The 25,090-nt window shown below is 41.7% G+C and overlaps 3 protein-coding genes across 4 annotated transcripts; 2 read left to right on the top strand and 1 right to left on the bottom strand.

Moving 5' to 3' along the window:
• The first annotated feature begins 742 nt into the window (after positions 1-742).
• Positions 743-11,054, top strand: LOC133954472 (ADP-ribosylation factor-binding protein GGA1-like). The gene is made up of 17 exons (XM_062388912.1): positions 743-789; positions 1,495-1,579; positions 2,836-2,911; positions 3,068-3,166; positions 3,549-3,672; positions 4,494-4,594; positions 4,786-4,866; positions 5,218-5,355; positions 5,466-5,547; positions 5,677-5,787; positions 5,892-6,014; positions 6,377-6,420; positions 6,703-6,893; positions 7,050-7,303; positions 7,409-7,578; positions 8,570-8,680; positions 8,966-11,054. The coding sequence occupies exons 1-17, from the start codon at positions 744-746 to the stop codon at positions 9,074-9,076; spliced, it is 1,947 nt and encodes a 648-aa protein (XP_062244896.1). The 5' UTR covers position 743; the 3' UTR covers positions 9,077-11,054.
• Positions 11,055-12,595: 1,541 nt separating this feature from the next.
• LOC133954471 (probable ATP-dependent RNA helicase DDX17) lies at positions 12,596-21,188 on the bottom strand. Its single transcript, XM_062388911.1, has 13 exons — positions 20,870-21,188; positions 19,704-19,857; positions 19,507-19,603; positions 19,106-19,239; positions 18,848-18,913; positions 18,631-18,772; positions 17,613-17,773; positions 17,361-17,533; positions 17,126-17,236; positions 16,949-17,010; positions 16,322-16,381; positions 13,906-14,139; positions 12,596-13,783 (listed from the first exon to the last, which is right to left on the bottom strand). The coding sequence occupies exons 1-13, from the start codon at positions 20,920-20,922 to the stop codon at positions 13,278-13,280; spliced, it is 1,953 nt and encodes a 650-aa protein (XP_062244895.1). The 5' UTR covers positions 20,923-21,188; the 3' UTR covers positions 12,596-13,277.
• A 140-nt stretch (positions 21,189-21,328) lies between these two features.
• Positions 21,329-24,985, top strand: ntan1 (N-terminal asparagine amidase). 2 transcript variants are annotated; one of them, XM_062388914.1, is made up of 11 exons: positions 21,332-21,574; positions 21,652-21,738; positions 22,067-22,169; positions 22,270-22,335; positions 22,433-22,541; positions 22,650-22,723; positions 22,820-22,873; positions 22,967-23,020; positions 23,101-23,198; positions 23,718-23,831; positions 23,909-24,985. In XM_062388914.1, exons 2-11 carry the CDS (start codon positions 21,706-21,708, stop codon positions 24,077-24,079), a joined length of 876 nt encoding a protein of 291 aa, XP_062244898.1. In that variant the 5' UTR covers positions 21,332-21,574; positions 21,652-21,705; the 3' UTR covers positions 24,080-24,985. The 2 variants fall into 2 exon arrangements, with proteins under 2 accessions (XP_062244897.1, XP_062244898.1); XM_062388913.1 differs by lacking the exon at positions 21,652-21,738 and having other exon boundaries at positions 21,329-21,574.
• Positions 24,986-25,090: the final 105 nt, after the last annotated feature.

Below are 25,090 nucleotides of genomic sequence, written 5' to 3' on the forward strand. Positions count from 1 at the left end.
CACATATTACTACACAAGGGATCTATGTTGATATTTATATATATATATATATATATATATATACGAAATGTACTCTCAATAGTTGGTCGTTGTTTTTGTGTTGCCGTAAGCAAACTTTTAAGGTAGGTACTGTATGACAGACAACGATGACAGCCAATGACCTGTATGTGAAATGGACATGTGTAAGTACAGTAGTTTCACTTCAAAGTGAGTTTCAGTTGGAGGATAACTGATTCCCCACTGTGTGTTTATTCTTCCATAATTATTTTCGGTCTAGAACTGGGTATGCAGGGCAAACTAACCCCTGCTAACAATAAAGAACATAAATAAACACAGAGAATGTAATAGATTTATATCCTCCTTATGTTTTGTATGGCTAGTTAAAGAGCATTGGAATATATCTATCAATGAAGACCGCTTACTTCTGTTGTAGCTGTGTATCTCTGAATGATCTTTAGCCTTGATGTGGATCATTTTGGTGTTATTTCTGGACAGTGGGAGGAAGTGTTGCATCATCATCATCATCATCATCATCATCATCTAGGGGGAATGTTGGAAAAGAAAGAGGCTCAGTTTGTGAGTAATGAGAGAGTGTGGCGGTTCAAAGTCTCAATGTAAATCACATGAAAACAGAGGCAGGAAAATATGGCACTGTTGACTTTCCATACAGCCTGTGGACGTCATGCGTCCACGCGATATGTTACAAAACCACGCGAGACTGGCTTCTTGTTTATTCTCGAAAGATGGCGGCGGCGCCTCCAGAAGAGGTTAGCCTGGAGTCTCGAATCAGTAAGTCACCATTGATTTCTAAAGCAGATTGACTTCTAGCGTGAGGACGGAACGCTGCTGAGGAACCTGGGGAGTCCCTCTCAGTCTGTAGTCGCAGTGCTGTGTCTGTGGATCTATCTCAGAGTCGAGAGAGCGATTGTCATCAAATGGAAAAAGTGCTGTTGACGTGGAGGAACAGACTGGTTCGGATGATACGTCACCTCGTCTGTAGCCTATCTCCACTTGGACTCACGTTGTGGTCCGTGTTGTCAGTGTGAGGTTGGCGCTGATTCACTGACATGACACATTCATGTAAACACCCCAGTGAAGCTAACGTGCGAGCTAACCGCACCAGCGAGCCAGTTAGCTGCTGGACTGAGACATGAACCGAACCTGAATCTTCCACCTGCACCGGAGACACACGTGCTAATACACACAGCAGAGTCTCTCCTCCTCTCCTCCACAGCAGAGAACTGAGGTGGTGTCTGCAAACAACCAGAGGCTGGTGACACCTGAGCCTGTTCAATCTGTGCAGGACCTGTCACTGTGTGTGGTGTCAGTGTGAGAGGTGTGACAGGCCCTCACTACCTACACACTAATGTCAGAAGTAGAACATGTCCGGAGACTCGAGTTTAATAGTTTGATCTCAAATGTCACATCAGAGATCCACTCGTATAAAATCTAATGTTTATTTGAGTCTAAATGTTCATTTTCTCTTTTATACAGACAAGGCCACCAACCCTCTGAACAAGGAGAGTGACTGGGACAATATCAAGGGGTTTTGTGATCAGCTCAACAATGAACCAGAAGGGTGAGATGAGGATGACGATCGTCATCACACCATTTCTGAATAACACATCCGTGCTATGCCTGCTGTTGATCTAGAGTCCAGACCACAAGTATTTTGTCAGACACCTCCCACACAGCAAGAACTGCCAGGGAGACATGGCCTCTTTGACAAATAATGCCTGTGTGTTCAAAAAGAATTTAACAGATCCACACGAAGTCAAACAAAGTCTTTACATTTAATATTTTGTGGAAACTCTTTTTCCTTAAGTCATTTAACCATATTCATCAGCAGAATCTCTGTATCTTTCCTGGTCATGTTCACAGAGCTTTACTGCAGCCTCCGTCTGTGCGTGCGTGCGTGCGTGCGTGTGTGCGTGTGTGTGTGTGTACTGAAAATTCATCCATTTTCTAATTGTCTCCACCAAGACAATGTTTTCACTCCTGTCTGTTTATTTGTGGTTGTTTTGTTTGTAAGCAAGATTACACAAAACCACAGTACGGATTTCCATGAAACTTTATGGGTCAGGAAAGAACTAGATTTTGGTGCTGATCCAGAGAGGGTTTTTTTCACGTTCTTTAACGTTGCAAGACTTTCAACATTTTCCTAGTGAATTATTCATGGTTCTTGATGGAAAAAATCTGGCACTTTTAGGAACTGATACGAATGTGTGAAATTTGTTGCGGCTCGATTGAATTTGAAACTGTTTCGATGGTATGTGCTCTACTGAGTGCAGCTTGCTTCTTTCAACTACACTTCCAAATTAAGACATAACTAATTCCCGCGTGTGAGCTGTTTTGTGCATGAGCTAACAGTGAAATGACAAACTGAACATTGAAATATTTAGAAGCCAAGTGTAGAATGAGTTTTGAACACTTGGTGTGTTGTTAAAATGGCTACATCTCCCACTCAGGTCTTTTTGTATTTATGTTTACAATGTTTAAGTTAAACTTGAGACTTGGTAATTATTATATTATTTCAAATGAACGTGCTGAAGCTCTGAGCCTGAAGAATCAAAATCTGTATAACTGTTCAAATACTTCTGGTCTGGACTGTAAACCTGCTCTCATCCAGTTTAACAGGTATTCTTTTGCTTAATAAAAAACATGAATCCTATCAGTAATATAAAAGTTAATCATAACTTTAAGCATGTCTCCCAGCTGATTTTAAAGAGTTTGTTTTTAACATCAAGGGTGTTTTGTCTCAAATGTATTTAGTGTATATTCATACTTCACACCTTTTATCTGTGAGTAAAGTTAAATATTTGTTTTATCCATCAGTCCTCAGCTTGCAACCAGACTTCTGGCCCACAAAATCCAGTCTCCTCAGGAGTGGGAGGCTTTGCAAGCGCTTATGGTGAGAGATGAAATTTCTTTAATTCAACACTTGTGTATGTGTGTTTTGTGTCTTATGCGTGCAAAGGCCTGCAAAATGCACAACACGTGTCAAATGTCATTACTATGATTGTCTAACGTGCAAAAACCACCAAACTTGAATTTTAACCACCTCCAGGTCCTTGAAACGTGCATGAAGAGCTGTGGGAAGCGATTCCACGTTGAAGTGGGAAAGTTTCGTTTTCTCAATGAGCTCATCAAGGTAGTTTCACCCAAGGTAATAATAGTTCTAAGTTCTATCTCATCTGTTAAGCCATGACAATTATTATTGTTGGTGTTTATTGCTGTTTAAAACAGGGGCTATATTCGTAATCACACAGAATAGCTCCAAGAGGAGGTTTGATAGCAGAATTCAGAATAGAATACTCACATCTGTTGTGTTTGAATATGAAGCTGGGACCATGAGATATGTCTAACTACCAGCCAGGATTTTTTTAACCAGAGTAACTCACCACACACTAGTGTCAAAAATGTGCTTCAGTTTAATGGCTGTATCTTATCTTTATTTATTCATGAAAAATTTCTAAGGATAAAAGAAAAAAAATACACAATTTTTCCATATATATTTTTTACATACCTCCCACCTCCTCTCCCTGTAGTATTTAGGTGCCCGGGCTCCGGATCCAGTGAAGAAGAAAGTGTTAGAGATGGTGTACAGCTGGACGGTGAAGCTGCCAGAGGAGATCAAGATAGCAGACGCGTATCAGATGCTGAAAAAGCAGGGTGAGTGCTCCTGATGTTTGAGAACATGACAAATACTCAAGCGAAAGGACATTTCTTGTTTTTATTTTATTGTGACACAAACCTGCTTCATGCATGGATTGAACTCTGGATAATCTCCTGATATTATCTGGTGCGGCTGTATGTGAGACCGCAAACGCCAGTTGAGTTGGTTGAGTAAAAACTCCAGAACTGTGTGAGAACTCAGCAGGAAGCCCTCTGGAGGATTCACCGAAAGCTAGTGGATGTTTTAAAGATGTTTTTTAACCTCGACAGATGCAAAACTGGAAAAAATAAAAAGACAAACATCTCAGAATACAGGTGGTACACACGTAGAAAACAAAGATGTCAACTTGGACCGATTTGGGCCGACACCCTTGTTGATGTGCAGTAAACAGAAACACATACGGCAATGCGTCTGACCGGAAAATCTCCTGCTGAGTTGATCATATTTGAAATGAAGTTGTATGAAGTCTGGAGCCCATTGTGAGGCCATTTTCCAGAGTTCATGTCTGAGAACAGCCAATATGTGTGGTTTGTTATTCCATATGCTCTCCACACAGGGGTTTATTTATGCCCTTTTTAAGTTGTTTGATATTGTGCCTGTTTCAAATGCTGTCAGTTCTGCTTTTCATGCTGATAAGTCACAGACGTGAGGTGAATGTGATCTTAAAAATAGATTTTCTAACCACGTTGCAGTTGTCCAGCATCACACGTGTCTCTGACAGCGCTCAGAGTGACGTAGATTCTCTGGCAGAGATCTTTATACAAAATGTAAGTAAATAGGCTGTTGAAGTATGAAGGCTGTCCTCCTTCTCTTCCAGGTATTGTCAAACAGGATCCTGTGCTTCCTGATGACGAGCCCCTCCCACCCCCTCCACCTAGAGCTAAAAGTGCAGTTTTTGAGGATGAAGAGAAATCCAAGGTATGAGTGATGACGATAAATGTGGTTGACAAAGGGAAGGACTAAATTGTATCATCCTCATGTCTTGATCCATAAAGATCTTTACCCATCGCATCCTTTTGAAATGAAGCTTGTGCTCAAATTGTTAAAGCACCAACAGTTTACTAATTCACATCCTCCACTCTTTCCTCTGCCCCATCCTGTTTTTGTAGACGCTGTCTCGCTTATTGAACAGCACTCACCCAGAAGATCTAAGAGCAGCAAACAAGCTCATTAAGGAAATGGTTCAGGAAGTGAGTCACCCGCTTTGTTAACCAGATGTGCTGTACAGTATGTGCATGTGTATTGTTTAAAATACAAACTTCATTATAATAATATCTATTAATCTCAAGGCTCTTTCAGTATTTAAATTTCTTATTGTATTGATTTATACTGTGATTTACGTTGCCTACTCGATCTCCTAATGAAATATCAGCTTGTATTTTCTATAAAACATTTGTTAAGTTAATAACACTCATATACTGTGTGGTTGTGTTTGCTGTGATAATCTAAAACTGTAATATAGACTTAATTATCCCTGTTTTTACATCACGGAACAAATTGAGTCTAAGGTCTGTGAGAGTTCATCGCTCTCTTTTCCGCAGGATCAAAAGCGGGTGGAAAAGGTATCGAAGCGGGTGAACGCCATCCAGGAGGTGAAGGAGAGCGTCAGCCTGCTGAGCCAGCTGCTGGAGGGCTACAGTAAGGAGAGCTGCTCCCAGAGCAACCAGGAACTCATTAAGGTGAGCACGGCTCAGCACATTGAAACATGCTTCAGCTACAGCCTCATGATTGTCCTGGGACTGTTCAGTAGATGGGAGATTTGAGGGTTTTCACGTGGTTCTAATTTCAGGATCTGTACCTGCGCTGTGAAAAGATGAGGCCCACCCTTTTCCGATTGGCCAGCGACACGGAGGATAACGACGAAGCTCTGGGTCCGTGGGTAGTTTCTGGAATCATATGAGGAAGCTCAAGACTTTTCTGAAGCTTTTGTTTCCATTCTGATTCATCCAGAGCATGACTAGATAAACCGTCTGATGTTGTTAATTCATTTCTGCTTACAGCGGATATATTACAGGCCAATGACAGCTTGACACAGGTCATCAATCTGTACAGACAGCTGGTGAAGGGGGAGGAGATAACAAAAGATGGCACATCAATGCCCTCACAACCAGGTATGTGTATTAAGGTCAATGGGATTTAACAATCATTAGCATTTATAGATAACATATTTCTGTAGACTATAAGATCACTGATGAATATATTCTGTCCAAATCAGGCAACAGTAGCTCAGCACTCTTGGATCTGATGGGGCTGAATGCATCAGCCAACCCCTCCAACCTACAGACCCTTACTCAGAATGTTGGTATCAGCCTCTTGGATGATGAACTCATGTCTCTGGGTAAGTTCCAGCTCGTTGCTTAGGAAAAAAAAAACATCATCTGGCTCACTGAACATTTTTAACAAGCTTGAAAGGGAAAGTCAGCACTATATCCTTATTTCCACTCACCGGGGGGACGAATGCCTGTTGGCGAGCTGGCTAATACCCAGCATCCTCAGCGGCAGACCACACCTGGCCAGACCACAACAAAGCGCGACACATTTCCAGCCTGTTTATAATTAACCTTTCACAAATTCTGACATAAGCACTGATGTTTTTTATTGTGTTGTAAATCATTTGTCAGCAGAAACAAAGTTTGGGTAAACCACCTCAAAAGCTGGGATCAAATGTAATTAACCTTTTTATTGTTCTTGTCTTCTTAGGATTGAATGTAGCGGAGAACTACGACTCCCAGAACTCTCTTCAGGTGCAAGTTTTAAGCTAACTTGTAGTAAATGTGGTCTCTCTTTAAAGCCAGTATTTGTAGAAGCTGAAATTGTAACTTTGGTGCCACCAAGTGGAAGATTTACAAACTACCAATATAACAATGAGATATGCTAAAATTAAGACATATCTACATTTATAAAATAATATTATACAAAAAGTGGCATTAAAGCAGATATTGATACAATTCTCCAACCATATAACATCATCTCCTGCCTCTTAAAGCCCTGCAGTGCAAACTCAAACCCTCGTTTTTACTCTACAGTCTGCTGATAGCACAGAATCTTCTGCTCCATCGGCATCGACTGCAGTGTTGCTACCAGCCGTGGTCCAGACACAGCATGCTCCGCCAGCAGGGGGCTCCACTGCTCCTCCTAAAGCCATGGAAGAGCTGGATCTGCTGGGGAAGACATTAATGCAGCAGTCCCTACCTCCAGAGAGCCAGCAGGTCAAATGGTAAGAGACACACACACAGAGATGTGGGGTTTATAATGTATATTTTTGGAGTTGAACAGTGGTAACATACCTGTGGACGGGCGGCACTTGTAACTTGAGTGGACAAACATGTTTCATGTTCCTCTACACTCCTGATCGTGTTGCTGTTACACACAGGGATAAGGTCCAGCCTCACTCCAGAGTCACTTTACGAGATCTCCAGACCATGTCCCACACCAGTCCTAGATCCGCTCCCCCTGCAAACACCACCTCCTCTGCTCCAGGTCCAGGGCCCACGTCCGGCCTGTCCGTCCAATCAGAGCAGCCCGACGCTCTCCTCCTTTCTAACCTCAGTCTCACAGCTGCTGGCGACCTCTATGACAGCATCTCTCTAAGTGACGTTACTGTGCCTCTGGAGTCAATCAAACCAAGTAAGAACAAACAATAACACCAGTTCCAACAGGGACACTGGTTCCCATCATAGATTCAGTTTTTCCATGGGGTTTTTTCTCATTGTGTGTGCACTTATATTTCAGGCAGCCTGTTGCCAGTGACCGTATTCGATAAACACAGTCTCCGGGTTTTGTTCACCTTTGCCCGTGACTGTCCTCCGTCCCGGCCGGACGTGCTGGTGGTGATCATCTCCATGCTGTCATCCGCCCCCAGTCTCGTCACCAACATCCGCTTTCAGGCTGCTGTGCCCAAGGTACGTCCCTCCTGTCTGCTCATCATGTACCTGAAGGCGTCCCAATTACAGCTCTCAGCGTTTGTGTCTTGTAAGAGTCCTAACATTCGGTCACCTGGAAACCAGATCCATTGACAAAAATATTATTTGTTAATCTCTGTTTAACTGTTTTTGACTTGAGTGCAGATGAGACACATTTTTGTATTTCTGTGGCAAAGTTTTTAGCAGACAGATCCAAAATTTATAAATTTGGCATATTCAGAGACAAAACTACAAACTATCATTTTAAGGGATAGTTCCCCCAGCAATTTAAATTGACTCGTTATCAATCCCCAATATGATGATGGAGGCGTGGATGAAGTGTTTGGGTCCACAAAACACTGAGAGTTTCAGGTGTAAACCATATACTGCTCCTGGGCTTGTCATCAAAGTGGTGTCAAGCCCAGACATATTCGACTCGAAACAAGGTCATTTACACCTTGTTTTTAGTCTAAAATTCCACTGTTATCTTCCGACTAGGTGCATTCAGGGACTGTTGGGAAATACTAATGTCCCTTAGCTTAGCCACTTCTGGTGGACCTTTAGGCTTAAAACACAGTGTAAAAGAACTTGCTTCAGCTCTATTTCTTCTTTCCCGGTGAACCTTCCCATTTAAAGTTGTGTTTCTGTTCACATGATCAACTATTTGAACATTCACTCCTTTCATCTTCGTTTTTGGTCTCTTGGCTCTTTAGCATTAATTTATTTACCTGTTCACTGTGAGTGTCTGCTTGTTGGAGCATTTTACTGAAACAGCTGCACACTGTATAATCGGATCAGTGAGAGTGAAAGAGTTGTGGGCCAGACAGCTACAGTGTAACCTCAAAACTCTTATGTATGTTCTCCACAATCTACACTTTTCACTTTTTTTAGGCTGTTTTTATGATGTGCGTTAAAACTTTGCTTTAAAATATTGATTTGAAGCTTCTAAAGTTTATTTGTGTGTGTGTTTGGATGTGCCTATGTTGCCTAGGTGATGAAAGTGAAGCTGCAGCCTCCCTCTAGTACTGAGCTCCCAGCCTTCAACCCCATCCTGCCTCCAGCTGCCATCACACAGATCCTGCTGCTGGCCAACCCACACAAGGTGCTCCTCTTCCTCACAAAACACCATTTTAATTACATTTAATAACACCATTTTATGTATGTCAGTTTCAGTCTTTTGAGCATACATGGATACAAACAATCTAAAAGTACTTTTCTTGTGAAAGGAATGTTTGCACCATAATGATACAGAATGCTTTTCTGTGATAAACACACAGCGTAAACATAGCTCTTTGTTTACACTTCTATGATTTGTACATTCTAGAAGAGTTTGATTTTCGACATCATAGGTGGTAGCGAAACATCTGACATTTTGTTTCCGTTTCAGGAAAAAGTACGTTTGCGGTTCAAGCTGACGTTCAACCTGGGGGACAAATCTCATGACGAATCTGGTGATGTGGACCAGTTTCCCCCTCCCAACACCTGGGGGAACCTTTAGTGTGAGAGAGAGAGAGAGATAAAGCACCCACCTGTCATGTGACCTGCTGCTTCCTTTTAGATTTAGGATGAAGTTGTCCCTCATCACTGGCAGAGGCCACATGGTCTCAAACGCTCGGTAAGACCAACTGAGAAGAGACCAGTTGTGGGAACCCGCTTCTATATTGTGCCTTCCTTCACAGCCTTCCTGTCCTTTACGCCACCATCTTCATGCTCCTGTGTTTTGTTGCCACTTTCTCTTCTTCTATCAATCAGCGCAGAGACACATGATAAATACAGCAAACTGTCAGAAACATTGACTCAATGCAGATGTGGAGCCTTCCAAAAACAAAACAAAAAAAAACTGAATGTGTGCATCTGTCTGATTCCCAAACTGCAAGTCCCATGTCATGTGAATTACATGCAACAGCTGGAATCTGACAATTAAGATTACTTTTGTTTTTTTTTACACAACCAGACACTCAATCTGAAGCAGGTGTGTGATGCAAACCTAACTTTGGCTTCAATATTATTATTCATATTTCAGAGTATTGTCACCACCTGTGTGTCCAGTGATGTTTTCAGTGTTAAGTCATTGTTTGTTTTACATCCATCAATGCTGTTTCACAGCCAAACTCACAAACTACTGAAAGTGATTTTCAAGAAGGCTAACAACTCTACCAAAAGTACCCCCCTACACACCAATACATTATAACCTAGATATTATAATAGTGACCTGATGGTACCTGATCAGAACTGAAATTATTTCAATTTAAGAATGATGAATTTTCTTATAGTTTCAGCACAACTTCAGTGTTTTCAAGAAGAGCTGCAACAGAAAATAGTATTATGCTCACCTTATTAAAATCTCTTTTCTAAATTGATGAGCAGTGAGAATTACATGTGGATGCTCGAAAGACACTCATTACAGTTCATACCTCCGCCCAGTCCCAAAAAATCCCTTTTTATAAAACTACATTTAAATTCACTCGATTTTTATTTCAATCAACACCACATCAAACACACAGAGACATGGCTCCCCTGAACATGCCTGATTTCTGGCATCAATATCCATTAATTATTCTTTTTATGTCCAAACTCCCCTCCAAGTTTCGTAGAAATCTGTTGAGTAGTTTTTGCCTAATCTTGCTAACACCCAAACCAACCAACCTGAGGGCAGGGTTAATAATTACTAACTCCCACATTTCGAATCATTATAGCTGGTTTACTTTGGTTTCAATGAAGACAATTCAGAGTTTGAGAAATTCATCTGATATGCTGTAATAACTGTTGAAGGACCAGGAGAACCATATTATCCATGGAGCACAGATAATGAATTGGCACTCCGTTTTTTTAAGTGTTGTCTTGGTTTTAATGCACTGTCGTTTATTTGAAAAATGTTACGGCTGGGTTGTGTGTCTGAGCTGTGGCTGTCTTTTTACCATGTCTCCATGTCCCGGTAAGCAGTGACAGTGGTGCAGAGAGTCACATGCACATGCACAGCACCAGGAAAAAACTGCAGCAGCTTAATGGAATTTCAACGTTTTCCATATATGATTTACACCTGAGCGATTGTTTTCTGTGTAAAAGGCCCATGAAGGAAGAGCACGGAATCTCTGCCCCTTTAAAAAAAAAAAAAGTACCTTTTTTTTTTTTCTGCACTTTTCTTTGTGATCAGTAGATTGGGACGCTGTTTAACATTATGTTCAACTCAGGAGTTTGATCTGGAGATTCCCGTCCTCAACATGCACTTGTTTTTGTTTAAATGTTGCACATCAAATCATTCCATTTGGCAGGATCTTTTTTATTTCTTTTTTTTTCATTTGCTGCCTCTCTACTGTTGAATGACCCAAAGAGGGATATGGGAAGTCATGAGCTGATGTCATGTGACATCCAGTTTGATTCTACCACATGTGCCTGAGATGGAACTTTAGATTTTGTTTATTTCATTTTGTATTTACTCTGTACATAGATGTAAACAAATGACAGGTTGGATCTTTGTTTCTGTTTTCATGTGTTCATGTCCTCATCAGAAAAAGACTCTTGACAAACACACAATGCATCAGACAATGTTACAGGATCATCGGAGCATTCATGGTCACTGAGACGACCAGAGCACAGTTCTATGATCGCTTCTTAGATCATGAAGAAGAAAATATAAAAAAAAAAGATTGGAGGCAGAATGGTTCCACCTGAGATTCTGAAATACACATTCAATCTTAAACATGTGAAGTAGAGCGTCAGCTTTTGAAATCACAATTTGCCTCTCATAAGGTTCAACAATCTGTACACAGCGAAACAACCCATCAGGGGAGCCTCTTCCAAAGGGATCCATACTTGTCTGTTGTGATATCAATTTAACATTAATACTCGAAACCGTTAAAGTTCATATTGCAGATCACACAGTGCAGTGCCATTACTCATCCTTATAGTGTTGTAACACTATCAATCAGCCACTTGATTTGTAAACAGACACATTTTCACTGTTAATTTATCAATAACAAGCAATAATGAGAAGAAGAGCAGCCTCAGTGACGATTTCTTCTTCATGGTTCGATCAAATTGTAAGTAATGAGCGTCTATGCTCCCGGTATAATTTGAACTATGCGCTAAGGAGGCTGCTACAGACGTGGAAGGTTTACACAATCCAGTTCAGATTTTGCTTTTGTCATCGCAATAAGTTCATCACAGGCTTCACTTCTTCATCTCCTTAACTCTTCTTACTGAAGTAGCCTTGAGTAGTTTTAATGAGGATGTTTAAACGTGTCCCGTCCGTACAATGTCAACAGATACTGTGACTCTTGCTTCTTGTCTAAAAGGTTTTGTTGAAGAGCAGGAACTGGATCTAAATACAAGACATACTGGTGGATTAACTGCCCCCTGAGCCAAATGCCATCACATCAGTTGAAACCATTAAATTCATGTCTGGCTTTAGTTTTCAATAAGGTTCATTTAAAGAGGCAGTGTTATCTTTCAACAACCCGGTTAAACCTGGCCTTACACGTGGCCTAGCATGGTGCATGCAATGCCTTAATATGTTCATCAGACTGGAGCTCCTGTATTAACCGGGGCCAGAGATATAATTGCCCCACGTGTAAATTGTTGCCCCTTAATAACCCCTGATTCAGAGAAACCCCAGGTCTGCCACTGACTGGGACTCACCAGAAAAACTTGAATAACAACATAACACCATCTATCACTGGAGCAACTACAACTCAGTGGCAGCAGCTTGAAGAGCAAGTGGCAAGCCTCCCGCCAGGTACTTTTCCAGCAGAGCTCCGATTGTAAATATAAGCTTCTTGCCATGATGTATATTTACCAATAAAAGCGACACATGTACATACTGATAAATGTGTGTTTATGGCAAATAAAGCCATTTGTACTTCGCCTGATGTACAAATAATTTAATCTTCAACTTGGATTCATTAATTTGTTTATTATGAAAACAGTAAAAAGTGCACAATGAATGAAAGAGGAAACAAGCAAAAAAAGCGACAATAGTTCTACATCCGCTGATTTCCTTAATAAAATGATATACGAGTAAAGAGAAAATTTGTTTATTCTGACCAGTTGCAGGACAGGAAACAGTAAATGTATGCCTTTAAATCTAAATTAAAAGAGACATTAATTGCATTGCATCAAAACTACTGCAGAGGATTCACACATTTGGACACTTGGACAGTTAAAACAAACCAGAAAATGAATGTCAAAATGAAAGAAGGTCGCCAGACAAAACCTGAGTCTTGCTCCAACAGAACATGAAGAACACGACTGGAATGTGACATGATCTATTAGAAATGATTTGACCAATAGACCAGCACTCGAACACATGTTCACTGAGGCTTGTATATGATTGTTGTCATTGTAACCAAATTCCTCCACAGCCAATGAAAGGCACAGCTGAGACTAGTGAACGATGACAAAATGGTGACATTACAGAGACAGTAACCTTGTTCCTCCTTGAATCAGACTTGGGACAGAGTTACAATCAAACTGAAAATGAATATATAAGGCAAAAAGGTCACACAGGAAACTATAAACTCCACATGTTGGGTTTATTCAAAAGTACAAAACATAGAAAACATAAGCCCTTACATCAGTATAAGCCTTTTTCAAATCCCTCGTTCTCTTGGAGTTACCAAGAGTTGGGGAGTAAAAAAAAAGTTACACTGTGTGCACACCAAGAGGCACAAATGACCTCACTGCTTCGTCCTTTCGCGATTCTACTTCCTGGGAGGTGGAGGGCCTGGAGGAGGAGGCGGAGAGGCGAAAGGGTACGGCGGCTGCCCCATGAAGCCCAATAGGGGGGGCTGTTGCACAGCAAACTGCTGCGCCATGAGGGGCACTGGCCCCCCTGTTGGCACAGGAGGAGGGGGAGGCTGGCCAAACTGACCTTGTGGCTGACCTGACTGATCCTGACTTCCACTGGCTGCTGATTGGGTGTTGGGACGGGAGTTGTAGCCACTGCTGCCGCTGTAACTCTGGTACTGATCTGACCCCGAGTTGAAGCTGTTCCTGCGATCACTTCTGTCCCTGTAGGAGGAAGAGGAGGAGGAATTGGAGCGGTCTCCATCACGGCTGTTGCGGTTGTCACGACTGAACCCGCTGCGTCCATCTTTGCTGCTGCTGCCACCGGCGCCTCCACCCGGACGCATGCGGTGCTCAGACTCTCCGTGGAACATAAGGTTGGGGTTGTTGCCGTTGCTGCCACGGTAACGCATTCTGCCACCTGTCGGACACAATAGATGCTAAACTGTAGATCACTATGCTTATCCTTATCTAGTCAATTCTATAGGATGATTAACCATTATATATCTCAATTTGAAAACAATCTGTGACAGTTGTTCTTACCGCCTCCACCTCCACCACGGTTGTCCACAAGTTGAAGCAGTTTTGGGTTGATGGCCTGTCGGGCCTCCGCCAACACCCGCACAAGGTCTCGGGCCTGACGCATGTTACCCGGGGTGAAAAAGGTGTAGGCAGTGCCTTTATTGGTACTGCGGGCTGTACGTCCGATGCGGTGGACGTAATCCTCAGAGGAGTTTGGGTAATCGTAGTTGATGACGAACTTGATGTCTTCCACGTCTTTGGGACAAAGAATTTTGTTTTACAGCAAAGGCGGAAAGGAAAACGATGCTAATCTCATTTACTGGAGAAAGACCTGATCGTGATTCAAATCCAAGATCTGATGGATTTTATTTAAACAAATAACAATGAATTATTTCAATTACTACTAAAAAAAAGATTGTTTAAATGTTTTGCGTTAGAAGTAAAAAATCTTAACAAATAAAGTCACTTACCTGCAAAAATCCAGACATCCTAGGTTTTATTTAATTAACACACTACTTCAGCTTCATAACTGACTTATATCGTGAGCATGATATTGAAGCTTAAAGAAAACCATGTTAAGGCTTAATAATCTCCACACCAACATGATACCTGGTCAAGGTGTGTGAAGACAGTCTGTTTCTCATTACAGAAGATGTGGGGCTCTGACAGCACTGCTGAATAAAGCGTCTCCCTTGTCCCCTCCCATCATGACGGAGTGAGGCTGCTTCATCAACCATGTCCCACTGAGAACTTTTACTTCATTATAACACGATGGGATGTAAAGTGAGCTCGTGGAGGAGTTAAGGGAAGGGGGGGTGGTGAGGTACTTACCCCCTTTATGTTGTTTTTACAAAGGTAGTCAATCCCCCCTTCTCAGTCCTGGTTCTCAGGGAGGCGCTGAGGGGGAGGGAGAGGACTCATCCCTCACCTTCTACGGACGCCAGCAACGTCAGACGGGAGCAGAACCATTCAACCCCATGACACACACACACACACACACACCGACACACTCACTCACTCACTCACACAAACACACAGGGCTGGTTCTGTTGCTCTCTCGCCCCATTGCAGGACCCTCCTCAGACCCTGGCCAGGACTGGATCCAGACGAGCCCGTCTAACTCTCTCTCTCTCCCCTGTCTGTCTGCCTTTGTGGGACGGACCGACGGGCAGACATACAGACACCTTAGGCTGCTCCCAAGGAAGGCTCGTTGGATCTACAAATACGGGCTAGGGGGCGATCGTAGTTAGATCTTAGAGGGGCTTAAACCCCTCTGAAACTAGCCGAGCTTCTAGTTTAGCGTGTTTGAGGGGGGCAGTGACGACAGCATAGATTGTTAGAGCTGCCGTGTGCTGCCAAACCCTGAGAGGAGAAGAGGGGAAAAAGAACAAGGATACGGTCATGGGAATTTGGACATGTCAAAGACAATTCAGATATCCCCCCTTCTCACGTTCATCCTGCCAACAGCTGACATGTCAGACTAACCACAGAAGCCTTTCTGAGGCCTCTGTTGTTGTCCTGCACATATGCGTCTACAAAACATAACACCACCTATCACTGGAGCAACTACAAAATCTATGTGTGAAGAAACAGCAACATCATGGGTTAATACTGAGACCATTAAAGGAGACATGAGAAAAGATGTGCAGGAGCGTACGCCCCGCACACCCCCCCTTTCAGGCAGCGTGCCAAAGAGCCCCGGGTGGAGGAAGCTTTTTAACTGCAGTAACAAGAAACAGACTATAAACCAAGTGGACCAGAGGGTCTGCAGCCCCCACCCGAGAGGGTCCAGTCCATCAAACTGTCAAGTTATAATAAAGAGGGGAATCCTTCCACGTAATGTTCTGTACATCACGAAATTCAAACTGATTGTACTTTCTATGTTTTTCTCACATTTCATCAACATAATTACTACATATTTTATCCCCTGTAAACTTTGGAAAGTTCAGAGTGCGATGTCCTTCATCAGCTTCATCACCTGAAAGTATCCGGTTAAGAAAATACCACAAGATATACATTTTATTTTATTTTAACTGTGGTTCAATTGTATTTGCCTCTCTATACACAGATCAGCTGCAACATTGAAATGTGTTTTAATATTGTGGTAAACTGATGTGTATCCATGGCTTGTTTTTCAGTGATTTGATATTCATCATCTTCCATGGTTTAACAGATCAGCAAAAACATTAAAACTAGTTGCCAGTTGTAATGTTGTGTTGATCTTTGCAAATAGAGCAATAGTAGATGGCTGTATTATTTGCTAATTTACTTACCCTCTGCCAAAAATAAATCAGCTTAAAAGAAGTACAGCTGTATGTGAACTTGTGTTTTTCTATTATGTGCAATACATTATTATTCATTAAAAACAAAAAAACTAAGAGAGAAGCGTACCATGTGGGATTATGCAGAATTAAAATGTATGAGAGAAGAGACGTACCCAGACCACGAGAGGCGACATCAGTAGCGATCAGTATGGGAGCTTTTCCACTACGGAATTCTGTGGAATTAAACAAAATAATGATTTGAATATGAGCAAAATAAACTAAACTGATGAGCAAGATGGACATTGTTATCTCCCATCAGACCTCTCAGGCCTTAAGACAGTGGCTCCTAAGTTCCTTTGGTAACTGTGGACTTGCACCACCTGAATTTTTAACCTGACGTCTTACAAGGTATAAATACCGTCTGAACATTTAAAGCAAAACTCAAAACCCCATAAAACCAATTTTTGTGTGTTTGTTGCAAGATGTGGGGCAATGGCAATGTGTGTGTAATTGTATTATTGGTATTTTTCTATACTGTACATATGCTGCTTTGTTATTATTGTTATTGATTTGCCACTGTACTGCATATACAGGATGTTTTTTATGTAGATCACGCTGGATTTCTTTGTAATGAAATTACTTCTCTCCAAATAAAGCTGTCTTGGTTTGCTTAAATTAAGGTGATGGGGAATGAGTACCTTTAAAGCGAATTCTTCAGTAACTAAATGTTTTTTTTTCCAGATAGATGAACATCAGCGAGTGAAGGGCAGAGGAAGCATTTTCATATGATGTGTTCTTACCTGTGAGAACCCAATCTCTTTCTGGCTGGCTCTTGTCTCCATGAATACACATGGCTGGCCATCTAGAACACAAAATCATAATATTAGTGAAGACTTTAAAATACCTTCTGTCGATCAGTTTTTTTTTTAATGAATCATCCTCAAACTGCTGTCATGTTGTTCTCAGTAATTCCTCACCCGTCCCGCCTCATTCTCCTGGTGAGATCATCACAACGCTTCTTGGTCTCCACAAAGATAATGGTTTTGTTTTCCTTCTCAGCCATAATTTCCTCCATGAGCTGAAAAAGTCTGTAAACACACAGAGGCACTTACAGCACATCTCCACAACTGAAAGTATGAACTCATGTTCTGTAACATTATACCAGAGAGTTTCAAGACACAGTGGTGGTCAGATATTTGTTCTTATCCTTACTTGTGGTCCTTTTCATTCTCCATGCAGACATCAACTATCTGCAGGATGTTGTGGTTGGCGCTGAGTTCCAGAGCGCCAACATTAATCTGCACTGAGTCCCTCAGGAAGTCCTCAGCAAGCTGCCGAACATCCTTCGGCCAGGTCGCACTCCACATCAGTGTCTGCCTGTCGGGCTGAAGGACAGAAACAGAGAAGGTATCCAGGTGGTCATTTGGAATTCAGTAGTAAGGGTAAGTAAGCCGTTCTCCTCACCCTGATTTGATCAACAATCTTGCGAATCTGTGGCTCAAAGCCCATGTCCAACATGCGGTCCGCCTCATCCAGCACGAGGTAGGTGCAGCGACGCAGGTTAGTCTTCCCCCCCTCCAGGAAATCAATGAGACGGCCAGGTGTAGCAATGCAGATCTCAACACCTGTCAAAAAAGATAAACAGCCATACCCTGATTGTTTGTTGACTTGTCCATGGACAACTCTTTGAGTGGTAGGTGGTCCCAACCTGTTCTGTTCCTGTTAACCTATGTGGCCACAAGTTCCAGGGAAGTGCAGCATGTGCTAAAATACCAGGCAACTGCTTTAAAAGTCATATCAAAGAGTCTGTCTTCTGCACTGGTGGGTAATTCTGTTTTGCCATGAATTAAATGGGTTGTTTTATTTCATTAACAAAGGGAGCAAAGTGAGAAAAATATTTATTCTAAGTTAATAGTTAAAAGTTTTTTTTCAGATCTGAGAAGAAAACAGGTAAAAATGTACTTGCTGCCATGAGAGGCAAGTCAAAAAGTCTTTATTGCTTGGATAATTTGTATAATGTTCCACTGAATGTTTTTGCCAGGCAAATGTTTCTATTTTTCGCACTATTTGGTTTGCAATACTTATTTCCACCACTAGAGGTTGAAGTGCACCACTGATCAAGTTAGGACTAGAAGCTTCCAAATTGGGATTTTTTTATTTCTCCATAAACTCTAAACACATGGTAATTGTTTTCAAGTTATGTCACACCACTCTCATCTTTTTTATTTTTTGTCGCCATACCTTCTCATCAGCAGGGCTATTAATTGCCAATGACTTTCTTTATACTCGCATTCTGAGGTGAGAGAATACAGACACGGACCAATTGGTCAAGTGCACAACATTCAGCTGGGAGGCCATTTGCTGGGACTTCCATACAATCACAGCATTGTGTCATTCCCCACTGAGCACTTAGAGGGGACAAGTACATCGAACAGGATTTTTGAATAATCCACAGAGTGTGAACTTCTATAATCATACGCACCCCTCTCGAGGTCCCTTATCTGTGGTCCTTTGGGTGCTCCGCCATAGACGCAGGTGCTTTTGATACGAGAGCTCTTGCCATAGTCGAATGCCACCTGCTGAACCTGCTGAGCCAGCTCTCTGGTCGGGGCCAGCACCAGACACTGAAGTGAGGAGGAAGGTTAGTTTACGAGGGAATGCTCATTGATTTACACAATACATGTTTTCTTAACACTCACAATCGGTCCATCTCCCCTCTCCAGATAGGGCTGATGGTTGATGTGCACAATAGCAGGGAGGAGATACTGAAGGCAAGACGACATAAACCCAATTAGTAAGACAGTGGGAAAGACAAACCAATTAATGAATCTATGAAAGGCAGAATTTCCACTATATTAACTTAAGTCTGTCTATTTGCAATTGTACTGCTGTTCCAGATATAGGTTTGTTCTTGGCCTTCATTCTAATCTTGTCAAATGTGCGCCAGGTGTCCTTACAGCCAGGGTCTTTCCAGAGCCAGTCTGAGCGATTCCCACCATGTCCCTGCCGCTCAGGGCCAAAGGGAAGCCCTGAGACTGGATCGCTGTGGGCTCCTTAAAGTTCTGATGCATCAGCACATCCATCACATACTCTACAAGAAGATACACAAAGTCAATCACACAGCCATACTGTTAGCCATTACATCAGCAGCACAATACACATACCGATTGTTCTCGTAAAACACATTGTACTTAACTTGCAACATTTCTTTTCATTTAATTAGTCTTGTTTTGTTTAATTTCATTATGTAATGACATACTGAAGAGCACAGATGCTGAAGAGCAATGTATATATACTAATGTTTCCCAGAAATGATTTGTGAAGATGATTTAATAAGTTTAATGTAAGGTTTACTAACGAGGAAACTGCGCCTGGTGGAAAGCAGTGACAGCTTTTGGACAGCCAGTGCCTCTGATGGTGATCTCCTTCTTCCTGCGATACTCTTCCATGTCATACTGGATATGAAACAAAAAGGGGAAAAAACATATATGCAGACTTTTTTAATACTTGTTAATATTTTTCAGCATATCTTGTGATATTAGTTATAGAGTTTACCTGACTAATGTGTTGGATCTCAGGGTGTTCAGCATAGAAATTCTTCTCAAACTTTGGCAGCTCGTCCATGTTCCACTTCTTCTTGTGGAGACGCTCTCCTGGATTCCCAAACTTCATGGGTCCGCCTCGACCGCTCGTGGCCCCAAACCGTGGCCTGGATAATGTTGATCAAGACATTAAGACCACCAGAGAATCAGTGTCACTCCTGCAGCACTAGCCTTTCCCGAAGCAATTGTGTGCTGATCATGTCTATCTGTCTTTTGGATTTGTCTGACCAACATGTTTACGGCTGAATCTGCATGCCCAGAAGTCTCTGCACTTACAGACTTGACGGCTCACAACTGTTCTCTCAATTCATATGGGCTCATAAGAACGTTAAGGCTGTGATTGATTTATTAGAGATCTCTTCCAGCCTACAAATTAAAATTACCATAAGCACAGTTTACACAGCCTTAATAATATATATTTAGGCTTATAAGATTATTTTTTTTCGATCTATAATTTGATCGATGTAGAGAAGCTTGATGCTGAATGTCACAAAGGTGTTAATAGTGTGTGATGATTTGTGTCTGAGGCGAATGTTATGTATAATTGTACCAAAAAGTATACCAAAAAGTATTCACAGTTTTATGTGTTTAGAATTTTAGTCTATAAATCTTAACTCAAGCAAAAACATGTTGCAGTCTTACTTATTTATTATAAGAAAAAAATATTTCAAGTCAAATATATCTTTCATTCCCAGAAGTATCCAGCCCCTTAATTCAGTGTATTTCCTGTAGCCACTGCAAATATAACATCAGAGATTAAATTTAGTGTAGAGGAAACCCAGTGAGCTCTCCTACAGCGCCACCATCAGGCCAAATTGAAACTTTCCTGACATCATGACATTTACCCTGGGGTCACATAAGGATCGATAGTAAGGGGAAAACATGTTTAAAAAAATGTCAGTGGTATTTAACAGTTTTTACAGTTTTTACAGTTTTTACAGTGTTGACAGTGGAAGTAAACAACAACATTTGTGCTCGCTCTGCTCTCCCGATAGAGAACACTAGTTGGTAAACAGCCGTGTCCTCCGCTCACACACTCCCTGCGCTGTGTAGACATGATGCAACACAGCCTCGCTGGTAAACAACTGCGTGGCCTCCATAAATAAACCGCGGAGTTACCTGTCTCGCCCACGGTCTCTGCCCCTGTCTCCATAAGACGAGCCTCCTCTCATGTTGCTGGGATCCTCTCCGCTGGGGTCGGACACGTTCGCTCACTTTGCACGGCGACTATTTAACGTTAGGTTCTGTATTGAAGTGCAAAATAAAGTTAACAGATACCTGTAAATATACCCGAGGGTTCCTATGCTCATAAATAGATGTTTAGTGGACGACTATTCCGCTTAAAAGGACTTTAGTAAACAAATGCTGGATGCGTCACAGTCCGCTTCGCTCCTGTCGTCCCTGCCCTCTTTAGCGACGTAACTTCAGCTAGTAGTTCTACGTAGCCTCCCGTCAGTGACAGCGACGCTACGCAAAAATAGTCCGCTGAGTAAAAATGGTGAATTTGATTGGGCGGAGCCACTCGCGCTTTGTAACAGCTGGCGGCAGTAGTGTCTGTGTGTCACAGAGTCTCTCTTCCGGGGCGACCGTAGAAGAAGAAGAAATGACCAGGAAGTTCAACTCGTCGGTCGTTCCTGTGGACCGTGATTGATATGAGTTGTTTTTAATGTCTGGGAGAGGAAGTTTCCGCTCTAACATGTTGTCTTGACCTGCGGATTTTTACGGAACACCTAGTTTCAGGAAATGCCTTTGTTAATTCAGAAAAGAGGGTTAGACCGCTTGAACTCCACAGCGGAACTGTTCGAGAAACATCCTCATTTACAGGTTTGTTTACAGGAAGTGTGGCTACGTGTAGCTGAGTGAGTCACTGACGATTGCTTTATGTCATCCTGCATCCACAGAGAAAACGGGCTTCACAGCAATGAACCGGATTGGGCGGTGGCGTGTGGTGATAGATGCCAGTCTATCAAAGAACAGATGCAACTGAAGTAGTTTAAATAGCAGCAACTCTAAAGTCACTCGAATGTGAAATGTTTGATTCTGTTATGATCACAAATGTGGTAAAATATCATTGACCTACAGGATGACCCTTTATTATTCTTATATAAAGACATCCAGTGAGACAGCTACTAAACTCAGTGGTGCACTCAAATAATAACCAACCAAACACATCACAAAGTTAAAGATTTGCAGTCTGTGTTCATATCTGTGAAGTAGCACCACTGTTTACAAATGTGATTTGCAATGGATTAGTGCCACTGGTGTCAATTCCACAATGACCACTGCTAAACCTAACTTTTAATTCTCAATTCACAGGATAGTGCAAGAGCGTTTCGCTCGAGGCCACTTGTTGATGTCGACCCAAAGTGCCTCCTGTATGTCCAACAACGAGAGTTTGCTGCAACGACCCCAGCAGACGGTGAGTAAATGTGTTTCAAGTCTGGCTCCCAAAGTGTTCTTCAGGTCCACTGATCTGCATCCGTACTACAACACGTGCTTCCTTCTCCTGTTTTTATCAGATCATGTTTCGGTCCTTGGATCTGACGACGCCACCACCTGCCATTTGGTTGTTCTGCGACACACTGGTAACGTTGCTTTAGTTCGATTTATTCTGTGTGCACTATTCTGCAGGTCTATGCGGTTTTAAAAACCTTACTAACTTGAAAGATTATTATTTCTCAGGAAGTGGAGCTGTCTGCCTCGCTCACTGTGATGGTTCCAGCACTTGGTCTGAAATCCCACACCTGGTGAAGTCCGTCACGTCGCTGAGTAAAGTCAGTAAGGAGGGCAGGTATGAAACCCACAGACACATGTGGTAACAGTGGATATCCCTCAGTTTGAGCATCCATTCAAATGTTTTAAAATTTATTTTTTCTCTCCTTTTCTTTCCATTTTATAGACTTGAGCTCCACCTTATTGGGGGATTCAACGATGAGTCCAAGACATCCCATAATCTCAGCCTTAACATACTGGGTATAGTCCTTTAAAGATATCTCATGTCTCTTTGTTAACATATGGTTGGAGCATTTGAACATTGCAAAACTTAAACAGCTCTTTTCCACTTTACAGCAGCGTTTCATAAACAGAAAGAGGATATTCATCTGGAAACATGTTGCATCACAGGTTACAATGCGTTTTTCATAAAGATAATCATTTATCGTTCAGAAATATCCTTGCAGTTCATCCAGTGAACGTTTCTGTTCTCTGTTGTTGTAGAAATGAACGATGTTGTTGTTGATGGGAATCATAGACCGATAGTGTATGGAATAGGTAAGTGATGAAAAGAACAAGAAGCCTGCGATGCTTTAATGGCAGATGACCTCCAATACATTGTGTCTGTTTCTTCATAGGTGTAAATGTTAAAACAGGGGATCTTTTCCCTTCATCATTCTCTCACAAAGGACCTGCAGAGGAGCTGCGATCAGCACGGACCTTCACTGGAGGACAGGTCATACACAGTTTAAATTTCCCTGTATAATATGGACGTCTCTATGTAAACAAATTCCCCTTTGTGTGAGACAAAAACATTATTTTAATTTAGGCTGTAGCTAGTTATTTGTATCGTTATGAATTAGTTAGTATCGATATTTTCGTTTACATGGTAGAAGGAAATGGATAATTCTCAGAGCCCAAAGAAAAGTCAGCAGATCATTTGATGGTTAACAATGTAAATTACAAACTTATACACAAAGAAAATCTGTAAATTGTTGCAGCAGAGAAGCTCTATAAATATATATTTTTTAATTTTATTATTGATAAATTACTTAAAAGTTTCATAAATTACTAAATCTGAAGCCCTGTAATTTTTAATGGATTAAGTGATTGGTTAATAATTGTTTACGAGACCATATAGATTCTCTTAAAATAACAAAGTGTTAACTGAGCAGTTGTTTAAATATTTGGCGTCAAATATATGAAACACAAAGTGAATTCAAAGATCATAAATAAAAGCTTCTTTTCCCTGCAGATGGCTGAAGTATATGACTCAAGTCGCGGACGTGTCAAAATTGGCCCCTGCGAGTGGTCTTCAAATATGGATATTGCCTTCTGGTTGTCCCAAAATGACGACACAATTTTAAAGGTAAAAGATATAACGAAGTAAATAGCCTCTTAAGGTGATTTCAGTGGATGACTCTGTTGTTTTTCTCTCCTGTCCAGTACCTGTCCACTTCTCCAATGGCCGAACCGCCGCACTTCGTCCAGCACATGAAGTCCACCATCAAGTTCCTTTTAGAGCATCCCGACTCCGATAGCCTGTTTCCTGGTGGTCAGCCACAGCTCTATCACAGGACTGAGGCGGGGGACTGGGAGAGGGCTGTCCAGTCATAGGGGCCTACTCCCATTTTCACCCTGAAAGTCAAACATGAAACCTGACAATTTGTTTTGCCTCTTGGTGCATTGGATACACTGTGACTCTTCCACCCTCTGTTTTTTTTTTTTTATTCATCGTGTCTTATCAAGATGGGGACCCCAGGCAGGACCGTATGTCTGCTGATTGTCTGTCCTGACTTATCTGGCTGGTCCGGGAAAGGAGAAGAATTAGTGATTCTGTTGATGCCTGTTAAAAAGTAAACTTCCAATCTTGTGAGGTAGTTTAAAGTCTGCACCTTACACCTCCTGCTGTGTTGCAGGGTGTAAAGGTCAATGTCCTTCTATGCCTGCTCATCATGTTGATTTTGTCTGTTTTTTTCTCAGCCTGAAAACTACGAATGCTGAACGGTGTTCCAAAGTATAAGTTCAGTTTATACTAGTAAAGGACAGCCTTGAAAAGTGATGGCCTTCATATTACTGTTACTATGGTCAGAAAAAGGGTTGGCCCAAAGCAGACGTGGGAGTTGTGATTAGGATCAGAGGATTATTTAATCTGTACAATGAGGATTATTTTGCATTCAAACAGTTGCTTTTCAGCTGTTGACATTTCCCTCACGTACCTGAACGCACCAACAAAGATTGTATTCTTGTAACTGTCAGAAAGAAGAAGACAAGCCAATGGTTATTGAGAATACTGCGAGATTCAAGCACTTATATTTACAAAATTTAAAATGAAATATACAATTAGGTGCAATTTCCATTAAAAGATTATACTTTGGAAATAAAGACATGATTTGTAGTTAATAGGCTGAGACATGTACATAAAAAATCTGTGTCGCCCTTTAAATATAGCGCTTGACCTGCTGCTTAAGAGTAATTACAGGTGATTTAATTTCAGCATGAACAATTAAAACATAAAAATCATTTTGGCACAGACCTTGTTTAAAACAGTGAGGACATTTACAAACGCTAAACTCCACCGCTGAAGCTCTTTTCTCTACTAACGCACCTTCCGGATGAGAGTGAAAT

This window comes from Platichthys flesus, chromosome 5 (genome assembly GCF_949316205.1).
Source record: "Platichthys flesus chromosome 5, fPlaFle2.1, whole genome shotgun sequence".
Classification (NCBI taxonomy): domain Eukaryota; kingdom Metazoa; phylum Chordata; class Actinopteri; order Pleuronectiformes; family Pleuronectidae; genus Platichthys; species Platichthys flesus.